The 19,134-nt window shown below is 34.1% G+C and overlaps 1 protein-coding gene across 5 annotated transcripts in view; it reads left to right on the top strand.

Annotated features, from left to right (window-relative positions):
* AP3B1 (adaptor related protein complex 3 subunit beta 1) overlaps nucleotides 1-19,134 on the top strand; it is a 227,706-nt gene that overhangs the window by 152,158 nt on the left and 56,414 nt on the right. For 4 of the 5 annotated variants that reach the window (XR_012921698.1, XM_012766761.2, XM_076008138.1 and 1 more), the window contains exon 22: nucleotides 5,985-6,091. Coding sequence is in view for 4 of the 5 variants with exons in the window: in XM_012766761.2 (XP_012622215.2) it covers nucleotides 5,985-6,091 (107 nt within the window). In the remaining variant the exon portion in view is untranslated. Of the gene's footprint in view, nucleotides 1-5,984; nucleotides 6,092-8,790; nucleotides 10,632-19,134 lie in introns of those variants that run through there. The other variant, XM_012766763.3, reaches the window with a different exon arrangement.

Below are 19,134 nucleotides of genomic sequence, written 5' to 3'. Positions count from 1 at the left end.
AGTAGAGACGGGGTCTCACTCTTGCTCAGGCTGGTTTTGAACTCCTGACCTCGAGCAATCCGCCCACCTCGGCCTCCCAGAGAGCTAGGATTACAGGCGTGAGCCACCGCGCCCGGCCTTTTTAATTTTAAGGGAACATTTATCTCAACATATTTTTTAACTCAACATAGGATATATTAATGGTATTTCTCCTTGTTTTTATTACTCAAGTGCAATTTCTTTGAAAATATTCTATAGTCCTGCGTTTATCAGAAATGACACTTGAAACTCTTGTTAACAAGTCAATTTAGCAAGTGTTTGTGGATTATCTTATAAGTACTTGCTAGGTGCTGTAATAGATTAATAGAATTTAGTCATTCCCTTCTAGAAACTAAAATCTAGTCAGGGCCACAGATACTTGAACAAGTAACTATTTATATAAGAGATAAAATAAAGATTCAAATGAAGACACAGGGAGACAAAAACTAATTGAAAAGCTACAAAGGCCTTGTGGAAGAAGCATGATCTGAGTGTAGAGGTAAAGACAAGCAGAGGGCTACTGACTTCATTGTATGCTTCTCATTGGCCTACAGTAGTTCGCCATTATCCATGGCAAGCAGTTTGTTGATCAAACACTAAAAAGTCACTCTCCAGTGGCTTGAGTTCTCAGCTGTGAGAATTAGATTAATCTTGAAGGAGGGGCAGACACATTCCTTATGTTTTATTTAAGAGGTACATCATAATCCACATAGGTTGTTTGCTAAGTGTGTACTGCATACCAGGAAAACTGCAAATACTGGATTTATTCATTTCTTCATTCAGGAGATATTTGTTGAATATTTGATACGATCTATGTAACATGCTACATGCTGGATATTCTAAATAAATACAATGTTGTCTCTACCCAAGGAACTCTCAATGTGTAATGGGAAAAACAGATAATTCAGCGATTAAATTGCCACATTATAGATGAAATGAAAAAGGTACATGCAAACAGAATGCTGTTAGGTAGCAGGGTACCTATATACTATGCCTGGTGAAGACATGGAGGAGGGAAAGAGCTTGCTACCAGCAGAAATAATGATTGTGCCTCTAAGAAAGCAGCACAGTTAGCAACCCTAGCAGTAGATTGGCTCTCCTACAAAACAGTTCTATAATTGAGTAACGTGCTATTTCCTTACTATATCTGTGGAGGGGATGTTACCATGAATGCAGGCATTGGTCGTGGTGTGCCTTCAATCCGTTTAGTGAGTTAATTTCTTTGTGTCTCATTTTATTCATTTGTAAAATTTTAAAAAAATGACTATAAAGTTTCTACATTTCCTTTAGATTATGGAGTTAGTTAATTTCATGGGGGTTAGTTAATAATACATGAGAAAATATTTGCCCTAGGATAATATATGATCTAACAATGTATTGTTAGACTTGGAGGTAGCAATATGCTTTCAGTTTTTCAGGCATATTTTATATTTCTGAAAATGAAAATATCTTTTAGTATCCCATACCATGTGTCGTCTATTGGATGATTATAAAGCAGTATTCGTATTCTGGTGTCCTTTAAAGGAAATGTAAGCCTGTGTTATTACTCTATGAGTACAACTAACAGTGAAGTCCTTTTAAAATTTCTGTCAGCCAACAATAATCATGTTTCAGATAAGCTTATGATATGTGCTATCACATTGTGGAATGAATTATGGTTGAGGCAGTTACAATGGGGTGGCTAAGAGGACAATAAAGCTATGCTGTCTGAGTTTGAATCCCAGTTCTATTATTATTACTTACTAGCTGTGTAACCTTGGACCATTTATTAACCTCTCTGTGCTTTAGTTGTTTTATCTATAAAATTGGGATCATATTAAAACTTTCTTGGGTCATTTTATCCAATGAGTTGATATGTGTAAAAGCATTTAAAACTGTGCCTGATACATACATGATAAGCATTTTATAAGAGTTAGTGGCCAGGCGCGGGGGCTCACGCCTGTAATCCTAGCACTCTGGGAGGTCGAGGCGGGCGGATTGCTCGAGGTCAGGAGTTCGAAACCAGCCTGAGCAAGAGCGAGACCCCTGTCTCTACTATAAATAGAAAGAAATTAATTGGCCAACTAATGTATATAGAAAAAAATCAGCTGGCCATGGTGGTGTTTACCTGTAGTCCCAGGTACTCGGGAGGCTGAGACAGAAGGATTGCTTGAGCCCTGGAATTTAAGGTTGCTGTGAGCTAGGCTGATGCCACAGCACTCAATCTAGCCTGGGCAACAAAGCGAGACTCTGTCTCAAAAAAAAAAAGAAAAGAAAAAGTTAGTGACGATGATGATAATGCAGCAAATTACACTTAACAAATAACTGACTGGGTGCCAATAATCTTAGCACTTTGGGAGGCTGAGGCAGGAGGATTGCTTGAGGTCAGGAGTTTGAAATCATCCTGAGCAAGAGGGAGACTCCATCTCTACTAAAATAGAAAAATTAGCTGGGCATGACGGTATGCACCTGTTATCCCAGCCACTCGGGATGCTGAGGCAGGAGATCACTTGAGCCCAGAAGTTTGAGGTTTCTGTGAGCTACAGTGATGCCATTGCACTCTAGCCAGGGTGATAGAGTGAGACTCTGCCCAAAACAAATACAAAAAACCCAAGTAACTACATATTAAACCATTATATATTAAGTTTTGCTTGTTAAATTTTAAAGCAAAAATTTGATCAGAAGAATAATTGAATAATTACTGTATTAAATACACTTTAGCAAACAAAAGTATTTTGTAGAAAGTTTTAAAAATGAAAAGAAAAAAATAAAATTGAATTATAATTTAAACACCCTGGATTAAAGTTCAGATGCTCTTCATACAGATACTTCCTTCAAATTAGATTACTATTTTATCATTTGTTTCTTTCTCTATTTACTGTATATATTCTTTTTCATATTATAAATATTAACAACTTTAATAACTGTGTTATTCTTTATATTGTAATAAATTCTATTTAACAGATTTACTATTGAAACTTTAACTTGTTTTCATTATTTTTGCTATCATAATCAATGAACCAGATCATCGTAAATATATTATTGCATCATCTCCATAGCTATTGCCTTAGGATAAATTTCCAGGAGTAGAAGAATGGCTGGGGCAGAGTTTGAAGAATTCTTTTGTCTAAAATTGCCTTTGAGAAAGCTTTGTACCGCCTTACACATTATTAGTATGAGAGTGCCTAATTCCTTATACCCTCACTAATGCTGGATTTTGTACTTAAAAATTGCCTTTGCCAATTTGACAAGTGCAAATTTTAATTTGTATGCCATGATATTAAGAAAATCCATACAGAGTCATATTGTTTCTTACACATTACTTATTAAATACTTCTGCGCAGTCAACTGGCCTCAGAATTCATGTTAGGATAAACTTTCAGTGCCAGCTTTCATCTTCCCAGACCTGTAAGCAGATGCATAATCATCTCCTTAATACCAGAGCTTCTGTCTACTGAAATGATATTAAAAGCCCATCTTTTTTTTTCAAGAGTAGAACTTGTTCATGGTGTTTTCTTCTCTTATCTCTTAATGGTATTTAGCCAAGTCATAGTTAAAATCAGAGGCTGCTTCTTATGAATTTTTTTTATTTCTTACATGGGCATCTAATATTTTGAAGGAATGTGTGGGTGGATAGATGGACCAAAAAAATGAACAAACATTTTTAGAACCTACTAGAAAAGTTACTATTGCATCTAATGGCAACATATTGTGATCCAAATTAGAAGAACTAATTTCTAATTCTATAGTGGTTCTACCATTCACTTGTATAAAGCTTGACAAGTCTTACTTTCCCTGTGCCTCCGTTTTTGGTGTCTTTAATATAAAGGCCCTTTCTAAGCCTTCTCATTGCCAATACCTTATTTCAGTCATTTTCATCTCATTCCTAAACTATTGTAAACCCTTCCTTACTGCCTTGCCTACTGTTCTTTCCTTAAGTCTATCCCCTATGCTCATCTGATTAAACATCCTATAGTATCATATTCATCATATCATTCCTCTGTTTAGTAGATTTTTAATAGTTCCCCTTGTTCTATAGGATAAGCTTAACTGACTTAGTTTTCCAATTTCCCACATCTCAGCCTTCATTTGCAGCATTCTCTCATCCAGTGCTCAACTGGCTTCTTCCTTCCCTCTTGTTCAAATCCCACCTTTACTTAAAAACCAGGCTTCACTCCTGTTCATGAAGCCTTCTCTTACACCCCATCCCCAGTGAGACACCATTCCTGACTCTGTGGTACTTGCTAACTGTACAGTGGTTTTCAGCGTAGGTATAGGGAAGCCTGGGGCTTTGTAGCAATGCTTCAGCTGCACTGTGTGAGTGCAGGGGGGAACCAAGGGCCCATCCCTCCTCTACTCAGTCTCTACTCTGCTTTTCCTACTATATATACTGAGATCTTATTTAAGACTTCCTTTGAAAGTTTTCTTCTTTGGCAATATCATTTATAGATTGTATGTTACTTTTCTTTTTTAATCGCGTGTATCGTTTTTTAAATTAGATTTTAAGTTACTTGAAGACAGGGACCACATCTTGAACTTTTTTTGTCTCTCTCGTTGTCTTGTTCAAGAAATACTTCGTGTTAACTTTATGAATTAATATTTGTTTTGCCTAATTCACATGATATTGTGAGACTAAAATGAGAAAAGTGCTTTGAGAAGTGATGTCAAATTAAGTAAATGTTATTCCTTTTAGAGTGTTATTTTGGAGTGAGAATTTATCAGAAGTTAAAACTTTTTTTACAACAGTTGAGAAATTACTAAGCATTAAAAATTAATAAGTTAAATTTAAATTTTGTTCATGCAGACTAGTAGAAATAAAAATATATAAAAACACAAATTTGAGTTATATGAGAAGGACAATTATAGAAGTTTGCCCAAGTATGTATCTGTGGAACAAAGAAGGCACCTACAAAGACTGTTTGTAGGTGAGTCTGGGAGTGTTTCCACTCTAAGGAGCATCTTAATGGGGTTACAAGATGAGCAAGACAGAGAAGTATGTCTAGGCAGATTTGAATATAAAAGTCTCAAAGACATGGAACAAGATCTTGGGAACTTTTATTCCATAAAGCTAGAGCAGAAGAGGCTGAAAATTGGAGATAAGCTGGATCTGACCTGTCCAATATAGTGGCCACTAGTCACAGGTAGCTATTTAAATTTAAATTGATTAAAATGCATTTCTTACTCATACTAGCCACATTGCAAGAGCACATTAGGCATATGTGGCTAGTGGCTACCATATCAACAGCACAGACAGAACATTTCCATTATCACAGGAATTACTTTTGGTCAGGGCTTAAGCTAGATCATAGAGGACCTTGTGAACTTAATTAAAAAGTTGGAGTTTTATCTTGTAGGCAATTATGAGCCTTTGAAGAGTCTTGAGCAGGGGAGTAATATGATTGGATTTGCATTTTTAAAAGATTTTTAAACTTACAGGTATTAGTTTTCAGGTACATGGCAGTTTTAGAATCAGTTATACATTTCTATCTAGCACATAGCTTTTGCTGACAAAGTATAATTAGAAGGGAATTGGTAGCCTGGACTCCTAATTAAAGTGGAGAATAAAATAGAGAAAGGATTTAAACATCCTTTCAAGACTTCTAACTCAACTAGAGAACTCTCTTGAAAGCTATTGTTATTCTTTATATTAGTCTGGAAAAATGTTTCTTCACCTTTTTTTTTAGTGAAATTACTGGGTGATAAATGTTAGTGATAATGTTATGTGATAAAAATTTTCAAAAACTATTACTGAAGATATTTATATCCTTATTTTGTTATAGGATTTGCCATTATGTTTTGAAAGCTAAGACTAATAACTGCCATGACTTGATAATAACTTGACTAAATCAAGATGTTAAATAGAATTGTCATACATTTATTAATCAAAGTAATTTAATTAGATTTACTAACAAAATAAAAATGCTGCTTTTAATAATTTGAATTAAATTTTCATGCATATTTGCTAATTTGGGCCTTTTTTTTTACAGTTAACCCAGTATCCACTCCAGTTGTACTTCCCACACCAGCTCTTTCTCCAAGCTTGATAGCTGATCTTGAGGGTTTAAACTTGTCAGCTTCCTCATCAGTCATCAATGTAAGTTATTTTTAAAATACATTAATTCAGTTTTCATATGATGCCATTGCATCTTTTTTATTAAAATGCAAATAATTGAAGCAGATTCTTAGTCTTGAAAAGATTTTCCTCCAACAACAAATTCAATTCATGTAAAAAGACCTTTTAATTTTGTAAATAGTTTTTTAATTTATTCTACTCAAACCATTATCTTCTCAATTCACTTTTGCTTGTTATCCACATTTAATTATCATGTGTACATTTTTTTCTGGTACTGTTATATATCTGTAACACACAGGGATTCTTTGCCAAATTGAGGCCGTTTATATACCTGAATTCTGCCATAAAGAATTGTTTTCTATGTTAATAGACTTTGATTTTCATAATCATTTTATTCCTACCACAATGCTTTTTCACCATAGGCTATTAAAAATTTATTACTCCTTCATTTAAAAGTCAAAGATTGTATTTCTCTTTATTTTCATACATTTATTGTGTTGGTGTCTTTTAAAAAAATTGTTTAGTATTGTTTATAGGGTGTGACATAAATTGAAGCAAGAGGCCTACCTATCACAAAATAATGCCAAAACCACTCACCTATCTTAGTATCAGAAACTGCAATAATTTTTTTGTGTGTGTTAGCATATTATATCCATTAACCTTTCACTCCAAATCAAGCATGCTGCTTAGGATGTATAATCTGTTGATATGCTTGACCTCCTGTTAATTTGTTGTCAGAAATCTGACAAACTAAGAGACACAGTAGTAAGCTTTGATGGGCACAGGGAGCTTGACTAGATCTGGTTCCCAGGGCTGGCAGGGTACATAATTGATGATTTGAGCTGCTAGGGAGTGTAGAGCTGCTTTTTTGCCAAAAGTCAAAAAGAGAAGTGCCTAATTCTTGTATATTATTACAAAAAAATTCCTCCTTCAAAGCAAGTATGATATCAGGGCCATGCAGTGAAATACTAAAAAGTGCTATTTACATTTCTGTTTAGCTTTAGTCAGCTCACTTAGAAAGTGCTGGTGAGGCCGGGTGCGGTGGCTCATGCCTGTAATCCTAGCACTCTGTGAAGCCTAGGGGGGCGGATTGCTCCAGGTCAAGAGTTCAAAACCAGCCTGAGTAAGAGTAAGACCCCATCTCTACTATAAATAGAAAGAAATTAATTGGCCAACTAATATATATAGAAAAAATTAGTCAGGCGTGGTGGCGCATGCCTGTAGTCCCAGCTACTCAGGAGACTAAGGCAGCAGGATTGCTTGAGCCCAGGAGTTTGAGGTTGCTGTGAGCTAGGCTGATGCCACGGCACTCACTCTAGCCTGGGCAACAAAGCCAGACTCTGTCAAAAAAAAAAAGAGAGAAAGAGAGAAAGAAAGAAAGGGAAGGAAGGAAGGAAGGAAGGAAGGAAGGAAGGAAGGAAGGAAGGAAGGAAGGAAGGAAGGAAGGAAGGAAGGAAGGAAGGAAGGAAGGAAGGAAGGAAGGAAGGAAGGAAGGAAGGAAGGAAGGAAGGAAGGAAGAGAGGGAGGGAGGGAGGGAGGGAGGGAGGGAGGGAGGGAGGGGAGGAAGGAAGGAAGGAGGAGAGAGAGAGAGAGAGAGAGAGAGAGAGAGAGAGAGAGAGAGAGAGAGAGAGAGAGAGAGAGAAAGCAAGCGAGCAGGTGAAAACTGTTAAAAACTGTTAAGCTACAATGTTCTTTTTAGCACAGAATGAGATTATCTCTAATCAGAAATGAATAAGAATGGTATTTGGGATTTTAGTTTGCCATTCTTGTTTCTAAACGGAAAAGGCACATTAAAAAAAAATGAAGGGGAAGCATTGAAAATAAGCAGTTATATCTTTGGTTTATTCAAGTAATAAATATTTATTGAACATTTGTGGTAGGCTCTAAAGAGAAAGCCTTAATCAAAAAATGTATATTGAAGCACTTAGTTCCTTTAATGAAACAAGTGGCCCCTATAAACATGATAGGTAGTAAGGTTGTGAGTAAATAACAACTTGGGCTCTGATATCAGATGTCCAGAGTGCAAACCCCTGCTTTGCCACTTACTAGCTATGTGGCTGTGGACAAATTGGTATGTAACACTTCTGCACCTCAGTTTCCTGTGAGAATATCTACCTCACAGGATTGTGAGATTAATGAAATAATACATATAAAGCAGCAGTCTCCAACGTTTTTGGCACTAAGGACCGGTTTCATGGAAGACAGTTTTTCCATGGACAGGGTTGTGGGGGCAGGGAGGTGGAGCTCAGGCGGTGATGCAAGCAATGGGGAGCAGCTGTAAATACCTATGAAGCTTCAAAGCATCACTTGCTCACCTGCCGTTCCCCTCCTGCTGTGTGGCCCTGGTACCTAAATTTCATGGAAGACAATTTTTCCACCAATGGGGCGATGGGTAGGGGAGCTCAGCGGTAGTGCAGCCTAGTTCCTAACAGGCCATGGACTGGTATCAGTCCACAGCGCAGGGATTGGGGACCACAGATGTAAAGCTCTTACAACAGTGACTAGCACATTGTCACCACTCAGTAAATATTAATATTTTCCAAAGTGCTATAATATGTAATGATCGACCCTGAGCAGACTCTTCTTACACTTTATTAGCTCTAAGAAGAATGCAGTTGAGATTAGAAAAGCTTGTAGTAAATTTTCATTCATCACAAAGTAATTGAAAGACTCACTCTTCTATACTAAGGAAAATATTTATTGGGATGGTCTCTTCAAAGGAAAGAAAAGCACTCCATCCAAAGTTGGGCACAAAAGGACCGCCAGGTGATGCAGCTGAGTGAAGCAGGACCACAACACTCACTCCCCAAAAGCTAACAAAATGATCAAATAGTGCTAAAAAGGAATGGCAACGAGAAACTCACCCAGCAGCCACAACCAAACAAGGAAAGGACTTAGAACAAAGAAAAAGACATAACTTTGAGACGTGGAACCTATAGAAATAAACTGAGTTTTCTGATACAGAATGGCATGGCTCTCAGTATCACCTGCAGCCAGTTCTCAAAATAATATTGAAAACAAGATGAATCAACCAGATTTTAAGTTTTCTTATGATGTGTATGAATTTGGAAAAAAGTGGACTAAAGACATCAGAGGAAAATAGTCAAAAAAAAAAAAAAGAAAGAAACCCTCAAGAATTACAACTGTCATTAAAAAAAATAAAAAGAATTACAACTGTCATATAATGTTATAGGATCTCAATAAATCTAGGAGCTTTTTGGATCCTGAAATGAAATAGATAATAGAGCATATCCATAATTTTAAAGTCAACATGTCCTAGTTGACTAGGAAGGAGAAATAAAAGTAATTTATAATAAAATATTTACATTGTTATGTAAATTCTTGGCCATGACTACATTGGAAGATATAGTGAAGTAGTTAAATAATGCTGGCACTCGTGTAGAACTCAGGAATGTGGGGCTGTATATATATACTGAAGTAGGGGTGTTGCTTGGCATCTCAAATGCTATGGATTGTGATATTGCTATCAGTGATATGATTTTCCAAACATTGAACAGGTTTTCTGGACCAAAGTAGTTATATTCCTGGAAAACTGAGCATATAAAAACATTGGAAATAAAAAAATTCTTTATACTTGTATGGAAATAGTTCAAGGATCAAGTAATTTTAAACAGATTTTCACCTTATGGATGTCCCAACAAAATATTTAACTGCTAATTTCATTTTTCTTATTAGGAAATCAATAATATGCAAAATTTAAACAGAACTTTTGTGAGGGACTGGTACAGTCTTTATTGTATGGCTTTGCCCTATTCATTGTTGCACATTTAGCATCCCTGGCCTTTGCCCCTTAAAGCTAGTAGCATTCTCTATTGTCCTTTCCTCCAGTCATGTTCCAGCTGCAAACAATGAAAGCAATATAATGTAGCAGTTCAAAGCACAGACTCTTGAGCCAGACTACCTGCATTCAAATCAGAGCTCTGTCTTGCATAATTAGTGACTTTGGGCAAGTCAATTTATTTCTCAGTGCCTCAGATTTTTCATCTGTAAAATAAAGACAATAATGCTACCTACCTCATACGGTGGTTGTTAATATTAAATGAGTTAACATATATGAAATGTTTAAACGGTATATGATACATATTAAGCACTAAGTTTTCCTGTTACTATTTTTATCACATATATGTTAGTTGTTATTACAACTTTATAAAAGAAATAAAATGTGACCCAAGAAAATTGTGTTATCTTTTTACTGTTAAGGCTTCATGTAGATATGCTCACACTCAAAAATAATTTGAGTCTTTAAAGGAAAGAAGGGGTGGGACACTGCTGATTGTTGAAACCAATTAAAGGATGATTCAAAATAATAGAAGCAGTAAATAAAGAAATTATGGTCATAGAATCGAGTGTAAATGATAAAATAAAAATAATGTAAGAAACCAAAACTAGAGGGAGAAAAGAGAAAAATGAGGGGATAAATGTTAATCATCTCGTTTTTCCAATGTAGGAAATCACTGTAATATGCAAAATTGAAACAAAGCTTTTGTTTTTAATAAAACTCATATCTCTTAATGGTTTATGTATACTCGACATTTATCTGAAGTTTTTGAGGTTCTTTTTAAGTTTTATTTTAGTTTTTTTTGTTCAATTAAAGTAAGATTATAATTCTATTCTAAGAGATAAGTTATCTGTTTCTCTATATCTGTCTATCAGTGCTTACAGAAATGTCATGTTCATCATGGTTAATAGTTATTTTCGGTAGTATGATTTTTGGATGGCTTGTTAATTTTTTTGTAATATTTCAACGTTTTATAATGAATGTAAATTAACTTTTTAAAACAAAATTATTATAATAAAATGTGTAAAACTACAAAAATAGGCAGAATAAATTTATGATATAAGTCAGAAGAGTGATAGACAATACTTGCAGGGAAACACAAAGATAGCTTCTGGGGTGCTAATAATGTTCTGTTTTTTGTTCTGGTGTATGTGGATGTATTCAGTTCATAAAAAGATCACTGAGCTTTGCACTTAAGATATATGTACTTTTCTGTATGTATGTATATTGTACTTCAATAAAACATTGCTTAAGAAATGGAAAAACAATATAAACATTAATAGAAGAGGTTATATAGATGATAGATAAATGAAAAATGTTCAGTAGTAATGATGAAAAATGCAAATTTAAAGAGCCATTTTGCCTGTACCTTAGCAAAAATTTCAAAAAACTTTTGTCCATTGTTGATGAGGAATGAAATGATACATGCATTCTATACTACTCCACTGGTGAAAGTATAAATTAGTACATCATTTTGGATGTCAACCGGGCTATGTAAAGAGCCATTAAATTACATGTACTCTTCGACCCAGTAATCTTATATCTAGATTTTTCTTATAAGGAAATAATTAGAAATGCAAAGATTTATGTGTGTGGTTATTAACAACCTAAATGTCTAGTGATAGGAGAATGGTTAAATAAAGTATAGCAAAAACAATTTAAAGAATTTTATACAATCATTAAAATATTTTTATTATATACTTTAATAAGATAAAAAATGGCCTAATGTAAAGTGAAAAAGGGATATAAATGTTATGTATGTAATCTTAATTTTCTAAAATTCTACAATTTTACTATGTTTTTAAATACAGAGAAATTGAAAGAGTAGAAGAAACTGCATCATAATGTTAATAGCTTTTCTGAATGATAAGATTATGGGTGATTTACATTTAATTTTTTTCTGTATATTTTTCAGTATTTTCCAAATTTTTTCTAATCAAGGTGCAATATATCTATTTTCCAAAATGCAATACTTTTTTTAATAGATGGAAAGCACATATGTCAATGACTAGTATTCCTTTTTATTGACACATTTAATGTATTTTTCTTGATCACCACTACTAATTAGTTGGGTGATATTGAGCAAATCATTTGGCTTTTTCACCTGTAAAACGATAGCAAGGTAGATCTCCACGTTTCCTTTTAGCTTGAATTAACCTAAGATAGAATTTCAAAGCAGAACTGTGCAGAGGAAAAGAGGTTCAGTGAAACAAAAAGATAAGGTCCATAGGAAACACCAAGATCTTCAAGGTCAGAGAGTTCAAAACCCTTATTATAGAGAAAAGGATAATTGCTGAGTCTGCCCAGCGTAGTTCTTGTAGTGGACATATCTAAGTCAGACAAAAGTTGCTGCATGCCAGTCCTAAAAGTTTGTTGTGGGATTATAACTTTTTTCATCTCAACAGATTCAAACTAAAAGTAAACATTAACTTGCTTTAAAATGTTTGCGATTGGTTCCACAGTTTTCTCTTCCTTAGAACTTAAAAGAAAGATGAAATTGAATTTCTTGAGTACCTTTAGTATCTGAGTGAAGAGAAAAACTACAAATAGCTATATTCTAAAATAAACTGAAAGGACCACTGAGTGGTACATGTCATTCCTTAATAACATACTTTCTTAATTATGTAACACCAGAGCTAGTGTTATAGAAATCCATACTTGCCACAATGCAATAATGCAGTGCTATGAAATATTGGCTCAGTAGGAATTTGTAAAGTTTGTATTCAAGCATGTCTCTTCCCTGTGCTGAGGAAGACCTTAGCACCTCTTGAACTGAAGCCAAATATCAGCAGGTTAAGCCATCTCTCATCTTGTTCTTTGTCATCTCTTCTTTAAGATTAAGGTAGTGGTTATTGGATAATGCTCCCAAGTCTAACAACTATATTTCAGGGGTCACCTGAACCAAAACCTGTAGCTTTTCCCTAAAACCTGATCTTATAGCAAATCCATTTGTAGCTTGAAATGGTCAAGCTATCCTTTACTCCAGCTGAAAACTTATTTGCCTGATATTTCAGCTAATCATTGCTTAGTTGGTTTAGATCCATAGTAATTCACTTCACCCAGTTACCAACCAAGCAATCAAAAGTTTTTCTACCCATCATGTCTTGTTAATATTGTTGATTACATTGACCTAGCATAAATCAAATCTGAAATTCATGTGCTTATAACAAATTACTGAATGGTTGCATATGAAGGTTGTTGGGGTTGTTTTTTTGTAACTTTAATATAGGAAGCTTATTTTTTTAATTTTAAGTTTGTAAAAAGACTTTTTCTAAAAGTTAAAAAGTCTTAACAATGTAAGTGTTGGCAAAAAAAAGGTAGGCATACCTAGTGGGAATACACCATAATAAAACCACACTTCAGAGAGTAATTTGGAAATATCCAGTCAAGTTGAATATATGCATTCCCTATAACTCAGCAATCCATTTGGGCACACATGAAAAATTTAAAATATGTTTCCTGGTACATTATTTTTAACAGCAAAAAATTGGAGACAAGCTGAAATGCCTATCACTGGAATAGATGCATAAATTGTGACATACACATATAGTAGAATACTATGCCAGTTAAAATGAATGAACAAGAAACATGCTAAACATAGATAAATCTCAAAAACAATATTAAGAAAGGAACATTACAATAGGATACATGCAGTATGAAGCCATTTGTAGAAAGTTTAAAGATATGTAAAATAATGTATGTAATTGGTGGATGTATACATATGTGGAAAATGTTTAAAAACTTACTTGCAACTGGTAAACATCAAATACAAATACTTGTTACATCTGATACCAGGATGAAAGAAGAATGAAATCTGGGAGGAGCATACTTGGGAGGTTGATTTAGATTTATAAAGTTTTCTTCATGATGCTGGATGGTGGAGGCACTGTCACTTTTTTGGTTTTTGTTTTAATCTGTTCTTTATACTTCTTTGCCTGAATTATTTTATATTTGGGTTGTCACAAGTTGGAGTAATAATAATAAATATTAACTACATTAAATATCAACTTAAATGGTACCATAGATGTCTTCCATTATATTGTGCTAGTATATACTTGCATACATTATTTCATTTGATTACTTCTTGCAACAAACCTAAAAAGATGTTATCCTCTATTTTAAAATTTATATTTTTATAATTTCCCTTATTTTATAACATTTATAAAATGAATTATAATTCATTTTGGTAGTTGCCAGCACCACCAACTGATGAGGGATAGAAATTGAATTGAGTCCAGGTTTTGGGCTTCCAAATTTCATGACTTTTCTTTCATGTCTTTCTGCTTTCCTTTAGAATTATATACTAAATCAATGTGTGTACATACCATACATGCTAAATGCCTTAAAATAATTTAATTATTGAAATATATCTATGTGTTCCTTAAAATCTTACTTCATGATTTGCCTGGTTAGGTCTTTTCTTCCTAGATGGTGCCAAACTTAATCCATACTTCATTCTACGTTTAATTTTCATAAATTTTCAATTAGACCTCAACTCAGTGAGAGTTTAACAATTCTATTTCAGTAAAAATCTTTTGTGAAAAAGAAAATGTCTTAAGACTCCTATTTCAAAGAATTATGTAAGAAAATCATAGTGAAATAAAAAATAGTTTAACCCTTTAGATATTATTACAAAGAAAATTAAATTTATGTTAGCTATACAGTTGATTGTAGGAAGAATTGGCCATATTCTGAAATGAGGGAGGTTGAAGGCACTCAGTCCAGGAGCTCCAGCTGTCACAGGCCCCACCTGGCCTTCCCAGGGTCCTAGGAGGGCAACATCACAGCACACTTCTGGCTTAGCTACCATACGGGCAACAGATTTGATCCTCATAGATCACAAACCCTAAGTGGAATTAAATTTAGGAGGGTACAGGAAGATTCATTAAGAAAAGTGATCATTACAAAATGCAAAAGTAGTGTGAGGTATACTGAGGAATAGTAAGGAATTCCAAGAATGGTCCATGAAACATAAAACAGCTGCAAAAAAGGAGGAGGAGAGGTCCCTAATTTGTCATAATATGCCACTTGGAGTTAGCCAAACTTAATGTTAAGAGCACAGTCCTCCAGACTACTAAGTTGGCCCAAGACTTCTGACATCAACCACAAGTTCAGTGTTCTCTCCAGATCACCCTCCTGTTCAATAATTTGCTAAAACAACTCAGCAGAACTCAGGAAAGTGCTATGCTTAGGATTATAGTTTTATTTTAGCGAAAGGATACAAATTAGAACCAGCCAAATGAAGATACATGTAGGGCAGATTCTAGGAGGGTTCCAAATGTGTAACTTCCAGGTTACCCTGCTGGCATTGAAATGTAGCAGTACGTGTGGAATATAACCAAACATGTTCGCTCACATGAGCTTCAATGTCCAGAATTTTTATTGTGGCTTCATTACGTAGGCATGATTGATTGAACATAGCAACATGGTTGAACTCAATCTCGAGCCCTTCCTTCTCCCTGGAGGTCAGGCTGATGTTAAATGGTCCAAAGTCCTCTAATAACATGGTGATTCTTTCTGGTTTGGCCAGTCGTCATTCTGAGTTATCTCTTTAGCATAAGTTATCTATGGTCATAAGATGAGTCACCTCCAAGGCATAAATTATACAGTGTGCTCCCAGGGGACCCACCACCAATAACAAAGACACTTCTATCCCTAAGGAAATTCCAAGGGTTTAGAGGTAGCCTCTCAAGAGGATGGGCAAGGTTCCTGCCTGAGGGGGATTTATAGTTGACTAAGAAAATAAAGAAAAGTTGCCTCAAAGTTATGTAATTATAGTATACTAAGTGCTCTCATTTTTGTAACATAGTTTTCCCCATTTGGAAATTTCTGTTGATACAAGTTGTTGTTACTTGTCATTATTTCTCTTATTATGAACATAAACACCATCAATTTAATATTCAATCAACTCTGTAGTTCCACTTATTTCTCTCTGTACTATTATAGCTTAAAACATATCAAGGGTTACTTTTGACATTTGATGCAGTTTTAGACAGATATCTGAACTACTTTTCCTCTCTAACAAGAAGTAGAAGGGTAGTTTTCATGGTTGGTTCTCTTCGCCTTTTACTGTCCTTGAATTAGCACATGGACCATAACTTGACCACTTGATGAAGAAAACCTCTTGTGATGCCAGGGTGGAGACAGTGCTCTGTGCCTATTGTTATCGCTAGCCAGCGTGGAATTTCCTATGACCAATAAAAAGCTGACATTAAGTTTGGCAGCATAACCAGGAAGCCATGTAACTAGTGTCCCTTGTCTCCCCTTGGATTTACAGGTTGAGGGATAGGAAGATGGAATCCCATATGTAATCCACTTGAACTTGGGCAATGAGAGTGAGGCAAATAAAAGGGATTTTTTAAATACACAAATAGACCATCTGCAGTTTTTATCATTAGTTCTGTCAAGTTCCTAAGGAATATGGAAAATTGGCTAGCAGGGAGGCTTATGGCTTTTTGCTTTTGACAAAAATTGGGACCTAATAATGTTACAACTCTCCATGATTAGGGATGAGTCCCTGACACTGTTTGTGTTATAAAAGCTGTTTGTGTTATAAAAGCTTAATTGGAAAATAGAGAAGTCTCTATTAGAACAACTTTTGGTATTGTTTTAAAACTATAACCCTTGGAACTATGTCAGTTTTAAAACAATAAGAAGAAAAAGCAAACCATAATTCATGAAGAATCTGATTGACTCCATCTGAAATCTACTAAGGCAGTATTTAGAATTATTTGGATAATTGTACATTATAATGATAACTTATGATTGAAGTTGCTTTATATTTAGGATTTCAGTTTTTCTTGAGTAGACTTTTAAGTATATTCTTTCCACCCCCTCCCCTTCTTTCTCTCTCTCTTTTTTAATTGCTACTAGGACATTTTGGTTTTGTTTTCCAATCTGCTTGTCTTATACTAGCAGTTTTTTTCAAGTTGGTCTGCATGGACAGATTGCTTTGAGGGGCATCTTTGTTGAATACAAGCATTTACTAAGACATATGCCAGACTTTTCACGAATATGTGGTTTCAGTTAAAAAATGATAATATGTCTATGGCAAAGTTTTTGTAATACAGTAGAAAAACTGTCTTTTAAAAAATATTTTTTATACTTTAAAAACTTAAGGTATGTTTAAGCCCTAGGGTAAGAGACAAGTCCAGCTAAGACTATATTCCTTTGGGTTTAGGGGAAGAAGAAATTATAAGTCAAAATTAAAAATAATTTTGTCATTTTAAATTTGGGAAAAATCCTTTATTTGTTCTGATGAAAATGTCAGTAGTCATGGAACTGTGGTAAAAATAATGAAAAATCACTGGCCTGGGTCTGCTTAAATTGAAAACATTTTTTAATTAAAATTTGACAGTATTTTGTGCTTCCATTGCCTAGCCACGTCCCATCTTATTCTCTTATTTAATTCTCATCTGGGTATGAGTTGCTTTAATTTTTAAATTAAACTTTAAGATATGCCATCCTACTGCTTGATCTTTCTTTTTTTGTACTACTTTGATGGGTCTTATTGTTATTATAATACAATAGACCATTTTCATCTCTCCCCTTTCTAGATTATTAAAAGGAGCTACTTCCTTTAACCAAGAGATTGTTATTAATTTTTAGTTGCATATTTTTTAATTGCAAAATATTTTTTAGTTGGCATAAGCAAATACATGCCAGCTTAAGTTCTGCCTGGTGGGTAGTAGGCATAATGCTTTGTCAGTGGTACAGTTCTTCACACTGAGAAGCCCCACTATATCAGAGGCTCGTTATAGTTATTAATGAACTAGTAATTGTTTATGGGAGAAAACCCAGGTCACCGACAAAAAAACAAAGGAAATATGTATACAGATCTGTAAGAAATTGAAGGATTAAAGAGGCGATTGTAAAGAAAACCTTAGGTCTTTCTTTCTCTGCTCCTCCTTTGTAGTGACTAGTTCCTTTCACTTTTGTGGGTTCATTCTTCAGAACTGAGACACTTTTCTGAACATCTACCCACTTTTTCCCAAAGATCATGAGTTTTAGCTTTTATTTATTATAATTAATTGTACTACAAAAGAAAATAAGAGAGTTTAAAAAATATAATTTGGTTTTAAAAGATTCATCTTTTCTGGCAGTTTTATTTTCCATATTCAAAGTTGACTGAACTTTGTGACTGTGAACTGCTGTGTTTCAAGTTTTGTTGCTACAGTTGAATTGTTGTTTTGCAGTGAAGAATTTTTTTTTTTTTTAGCTTTATGTTATCTTAGATTATGCATTGGCCAATCACATATTAAACATATATTTATTTGTTTTTTAATTATATATCAGCCAAGTTCTGTTATGATTGTTTTCCTTAGAAAGCATACCAAATTTTTTCTTAACACAGGGCAGAGAAATGGTATGGAAAATTGATATTATTTTAATAGTATTAAATCTCTTAACATGAGTAACCTAACCTAATCATGGAAAATATTACTGTGATATTTACAAAAACTTTATTTCTCTTCAGAGGAAGAGAAAATTAATTTAGCTGTAAGGTACATGTCCAACTAACACTAAGAAATTTATTTGTTACCAGAGACAGCAGAGCATGGAATAAAAATAGATAAGTACAGTATATTACCCTAATATCAAAGAAAAGTAAAAACCACTTGTCTTAGAATGTATCAAACACAATGTTATTCAAATCATTTGGGAATATAATTATATACAGCTTTTATATGTTTATCAATAGGGTTATTTCCTTAAATTTGTAGCTATTCTACATTACTGAATTCATAAATATCTTCTCTAAATGTTAATATTGAAGATCTGCTTTATACTTCTGCTCAAAAAAAAAATACTCCCCCCATACGTTAGGTTGAGAGATTTGAGATGCCAGGCAAATGAAATGTGTGCGTCTGAATCCTGATTCAACTTAAAAAGGACATGTTTGAAATAGTCAAGAAAATGTGGATATTGTATTTTAGATGAAACCAGGGGAATTTTTATTTTATTTTGTTTTTTAGGTGTGATAATAGTATTGTAAGTTTTGTTTAAAAATCTTTATTTGTTACATATACAAGCCAAAGTATTTCTTGATGAAATTATATCATGTCTCGAATTTGCTTTTAAATAATTCAGAGGTAGAAAAAAAGGTTGGCCAAATACTGATAACTTTGAAACTTAGGTCTCAGTACCTAGTTGTTTACTATGTTAGTGCCTCTGCTTTTGTCTACATTTGAAATTTTTCATAATAAGTTTTTTAAAATATATAATTTCAGAAACTTATTTACATATTTCCAGTGAAGATTTGACA

Source organism: Microcebus murinus, chromosome 11 (genome assembly GCF_040939455.1).
Source record: "Microcebus murinus isolate Inina chromosome 11, M.murinus_Inina_mat1.0, whole genome shotgun sequence".
NCBI lineage: Eukaryota > Metazoa > Chordata > Mammalia > Primates > Cheirogaleidae > Microcebus > Microcebus murinus.
The sequence above is the reverse complement of the archived record's forward strand: the minus strand, read 5'-3'. Positions and strand labels throughout refer to the sequence as shown.